Source organism: Buceros rhinoceros, unplaced genomic scaffold (genome assembly GCF_000710305.1).
Source record: "Buceros rhinoceros silvestris isolate BGI_N320 unplaced genomic scaffold, ASM71030v1 scaffold17037, whole genome shotgun sequence".
NCBI lineage: Eukaryota > Metazoa > Chordata > Aves > Bucerotiformes > Bucerotidae > Buceros > Buceros rhinoceros.
In genome coordinates this window covers 1,561-6,497 of record NW_010422919.1, presented here as the reverse complement: position 1 = coordinate 6,497, position 4,937 = coordinate 1,561, and the positions used below count along the sequence as shown (strand labels likewise).

The 4,937-nt window shown below is 51.9% G+C and overlaps 1 protein-coding gene across 1 annotated transcript in view; it reads left to right on the top strand.

The window, feature by feature from the left end:
• Window positions 1-4,937, top strand: part of LOC104497030 (voltage-dependent N-type calcium channel subunit alpha-1B-like) — a gene marked incomplete at both ends in the record, with an annotated part of 66,231 nt that overhangs the window by 59,737 nt on the left and 1,557 nt on the right. The window contains 3 exons of the mRNA XM_010140240.1: window positions 1,615-1,650; window positions 3,985-4,192; window positions 4,358-4,569. Coding sequence (XP_010138542.1) covers window positions 1,615-1,650; window positions 3,985-4,192; window positions 4,358-4,569 — 456 coding nt within the window. The remainder of the gene's footprint in view (window positions 1-1,614; window positions 1,651-3,984; window positions 4,193-4,357; window positions 4,570-4,937) is intronic.

Sequence of the window (4,937 nt, the reverse complement as noted above, 5' to 3'; positions counted from 1 at the left end):
AGCCTTTGTGCTTGGACGGTGGGTATTCGTGTGTAGATACTGCCCTGTCCCCCATTTTACTCACCCCTGGCTGCAGCAAAAAGCAACCCAAAGAAATCCTTCTGTCTGGGTAGCTAACTGGTGCCTTCCCACCCAAGAATGTCTGTTCTCATTAACTGGGGACAATCCTGTGTGCCAGCCTGTGTTCCTGAAAGGGACGAGCTTCCCGTTGCCAGTGGGGTGCCCTCTCTCCAGGCAGGCAGTCAAGGCACGCTCCTGTGCTTAGCCGTGAGGGAAGCTGGAGATGTGCTGTGATTCTCTTTGAGTGCAGCAGGTACAGGAGACACCAGGGAGCCTCTGCCTGGAAGGTTGCATTGAGGCACTAAACACCCTCCCTGTTTTTTTTTCTCTTCTCGCAGTATTTAGCATATACTGTATCATGGCTTTGGACAATAATGTTGAGGGCTTCCCTGGCCTAAATCCTTGTAGAGAAATCTCATCACTAGAGTTGGCTTACAGGAACTTGTGGATGCTGCTTAGTGCATAGGATGTCATGGTTTCCACAGATCATTTCTGGGCATTTCACATGTTTGTTGCTAACTTGGTGTCCCCGATGCCCTCCAGCCGCCACCCTGCCTCCTGTGTCAGAACATCCTAGCACTCACGGTTGTGTCTCTCCCATTCAAAGGGCCCGATTCACACAGTCAGGAGGGAGCAGCTCATGGCTGTGGGCTGCTTCCTGTGCTCTCCGTGGGAAGCAGAATGTGAAAGAGATGCTGCACCCTAAAACCAAAAGCATTACACAGCAGCAGCTCCACCAGATAGAACCTTTTTGCTGTCAGGCTCAGGCTGGCACAAGCTACACTTCATTGGTCAGCAAATTTCCCAGCTGACTTCAGAAACTGCCACCTTTGTATGAGAGCTGGGAGTCTCGGCGTTACCAGGAACACGGCTCAACATGCTTAATAAAAGAAACCGACCCCAAAGCAACCCCTGCTCCCCTCCTTGTTGTCCTTTATTCTGGACCACAGGTAGCATCTTTCCCCCCAAGGCGATGCAGGTGGCAGCAGCAATGCCAGCAGCATGCGCCTTTCCTTGGGAGACTCCTCTCAGTCAGAGGGTTGCAGCAGTGAGTGTCTCTCACAGAAGCACGACACGTGTTCCCCAGGGCAGAGCTGTCTCATCTCGCTATGGATCAGGCCTGTAGTATCTCAGCTGCTCTAGCCTCATTTAATAATACAATGTTTTGGTGGTTGTAGCTTCAGCTGAATCACTGACGTACTTTCTGTGTGTGTCTTCCCCCTCCACACCCTCCACCCTCCCTCTCACATGCTGCTTCTGCTCTCCCCAAACTTTGAGTTCTTTTTAACTCTCATTTGCAATGCTTTCTGTTTCTGGATGTCTCCCTTTCTGTTTGCCTGTCATTCTTCTGTCTTTTTATGTTCCAAATCTTTTTAAAAAACCCTTCCTATGCTTTCCCTCTCGCCTCCTCCCTCCCTTTGCCACCCTCCTCCCCATCACCTCCTCTCCCTTGTCGTCATCGTGTCTGCTGCACATCTGCCGTGATGTCTGACAATGGCTGTACTGTGGGGCTGCTTCAAATAATGTCTCTCATCTTGTCCGAATTGTTTGCAGAGGAGCAAAGCACGGTCACCTGGGAGTTACCTGGCAGTATGTAGTTTGCACTAAGTTGTATCCTATTAAATTCATGTTAAGAACTGATTAACCTTCCTTAACCCTTTACTTTTCCCCTTCTCACGTGGAGCCCACTGTTGCACCGATGCAGCCGCTCTCTCTTTCCACTCTGCTGCTGTTCCCTCGGTCCATGGCTGCACGCCGCACGCTCTAATAGCAGGGGTGGTTGGTTTGTTTGTTTTGCTTATTTATTTCTTTGTGTATGCCTTGTTGCTCAGGAATTTAGGAAGTGCAAACAATCGCTTTGGTAATGAAGCAGCAATTAGTAACTCTCTGCAGGGTTATGGAATAGTCCCCTGAGGCTTGTGGCAGTCGGTGCCCGCCCCATTAACGTAACAAGAGCATTGTCAGGGTTTCTGGAAAGGGTATTCCTTGCATTGCTGCTTCCCATCAGTGTGGTGAGGACATCTGTCCTTGGAATAAGCACAGAACCAGGTCCAAAGTCCAAAAAGAAATGTTCATTTCTTATTCATTTGGCTGGCTTTTGTTGGGACGTTTCTGTTGTCATCTTCTGGCAGCTCCTACATGGATTTTGGAAATCAGCAGTGTTTTTAGTGGGGAGTATTTCCACTTTTCACTTTTTTGCCCATCAGACCATCCAGTTTACAGACCTCTCTGCCTTCCTCCATCTCCAGGCTCAACAGTAAGCACGGACAACAAACATGCAGCTCTTCAATATAGTTTCCTGCCCACACAACAAGGGCCACAGGAGGGGCCAAACGCGGCACAACACAGTGCTGCTCACGGAACCGGTGCAGTCTCGGGGTGCACCAATGCTTCAGGCCCTGCGGTGCTCCCCCTCCCCAGCACTGTCTTCCTTGTGCCTCTGACAAACCTTCCAGCTCAGGCGCTCCAGTGGGAAGCACCAAGCCCTGGGTAACTGCCTAGCAGGAGCGAGGACCAAACAAAAACTCAGCCCAGGCTGCACCTTCACACGCAAGATAATCCACCCGCCGCAGCCCACTGGGGAGGGGGGAGAGCGGCTCCTTCCACTCAAAATAACAAGCAGAGCTGTGAAACAACTGGCTTTGCATTATGTAAATATCACAGGACAGCAGAGATCTGAATTTCCGGGTAAGCAAACAAGACAGTAAAATAATACAGGGCTCTTTGGAAAGGTTACAGTGAGCAAAGTAAATGTTCTGCCAGAACTGTTGTTGGAAGCACATATTGGATTGTGAATCCAAACAAGCGTGAGAGCTGAGGGACATCCTGAGCTCCTTCCCCATCAGGCTGGACCGCCGTGCTCTGAAGTCTTCCCTCTGCCGCACAGATCTGGTGCTGTGGTAGACCCAGGGAAGCCTCCAGAGGATGGATGAAGCCCTGGCTCCACCACAGAGGCCAGCAGAGTGAAGAGAAGGACACATGGCAATTGTCCTCGTTTTCTGAGCTTTATGACTGGGCAGAAGGGAAGGGAGGGGCTGCGAGAACAGCTGTCCTGCAGTTCATTTGTCTGGTTTCTGCAGAGCATCTCTGTAAGATTTTGAACCTAAAGGGAAGGGAGCAGAGTCCGGAGCTGCCACTGGCGGAGGAACAGGGTCCAGCAGTGCCCGTGGCAGGCTGCGCTACTACACTCAGTGTGCAGATGTTTGGCCACAAAAGACTTGAGAACAGCAATTGCAAACGCAAGCGGTCATTTTCTGGAGAGGTCCCAGTAGAATTACAGGACACACCGCTATCCTGCTTGACCCAGCCCCAAGGGCTTCAAGGAGTGAAGGTGGAACAAGAGAGGTCTAAATGTTTGATGGGAGTTGTCTGCAGTTGCAGGGAGATAGAATTAATTTCTTGATGGCTTGGCCTGTACCTCACCCACTTATTCCTGACTTTTCTCCCTCCCATGTGATGCCCAGCAACGCTTTCCTGCTTTCCTCTTTGGAGCTGCTTTGGGATGACCATGTACCCTGAAGCAGCTCTGGTTGAAATTAGTCTTGGGAGAATAATCTTTGTGAGACGCTTGGCTACTGTGCTGCCCCGTGCCCCTGCTAACTGACTGTCGGCTCTGTGACACTGTGTGTGGTGTGAAGTGCTGCCTGTTGCTCTGAGCCCGTGGTACCTGTGGACTGGCACTCTGCGTAAAGTAAAGCCCATTTCAGCAAATGGAGATCACATGTGCTCCTCAAATTTAGCACTCAATCTACCATTCCACAAGTCCTTCTGCCCATTCCAGTTATATCCAATTAACCGGTCTTCTCCTTCCCCTCCTTGCCCCTTTCTCTTACTGTGTAACCCTCCCCATGCTGGGAACCAAGCACAGAGCACGGTGCAGCACCTGCCCTCACCCTGCTCTGTGTCCCTCCGTCTGCCTTGCAGCCCATCCCGGACACGAGCCCCATGAAGCGCTCTGTCTCCACGCTGACCCCGCAGCGTCCTCACCCCATGCACCTCTACGAGTACTCCTTGGAGCGCATGCCACCAGAGCAAGGGCATCACCACCATCACCATCGCTGCCACCGGCGGAAAGAGAAGAAGCAGAAGTCCTTGGACAGGTCCCCGCATCAGCTGGCCGATGGAGAAGCTGGTAAGTGCTTTGCCAACAAGGATTTATTCCTCGTCCTCCTCCCTTCAAGATGCACAGCAGTCATCTGACGTGATTTGGGGTCCCATCTGCGAGGAAGGACCTCCCTGCCTTACACTTGGGAGTTTCTTCCATGTTGGTGACCCCCAATCAACATTCTTCTTTCAGTGGCTCAGTCTGGTGAGTCTTCTTCCAAGGACAAGAAGCAGGAACGTGGCCGGTCCCAAGAGAGGAAGCAGCACTCTTCCTCCTCCTCCGAAAAGCAGCGTTTCTACTCCTGTGACCGCTATGGCAGCCGGGACCGTTCTCAGGCCAAGTCTGCCGATCAGAGCAGGCCCACCTCACCTAATGGAGGGCCAGAGCAAGGTCCACACAGACAGGTGAGGAGATGCAGGGTGGGAAAAAAGCCTTGAGGTCTTCCAGGGACATACGCCCCTTCTCCGTGTTTTGCTTAAAATGAAGGGGATGGAACAGGGAAGGCAGGCCAGACAGTAGGAGATAAAGCCTTTGAGGCCCTGCTTGGTGCTCCACATCCAAAACAGGGATGGAAATGTCACTTGATGGCTCTTTAGTAGCCACCTACAAAGTGAGTGACTCAAGGCATCTTGCAGAGGTGCCACTGCCAAGGGCACCCTTGCTCATGGATTCAACAGAGCAATCTGAGACACCTCAGAACTGGCAGCTCTTGATGCTGATGGAGAACCTGTGTCGGAGCCAAGGCAGGCTGGTGGCATGGTGTGGGACCTGG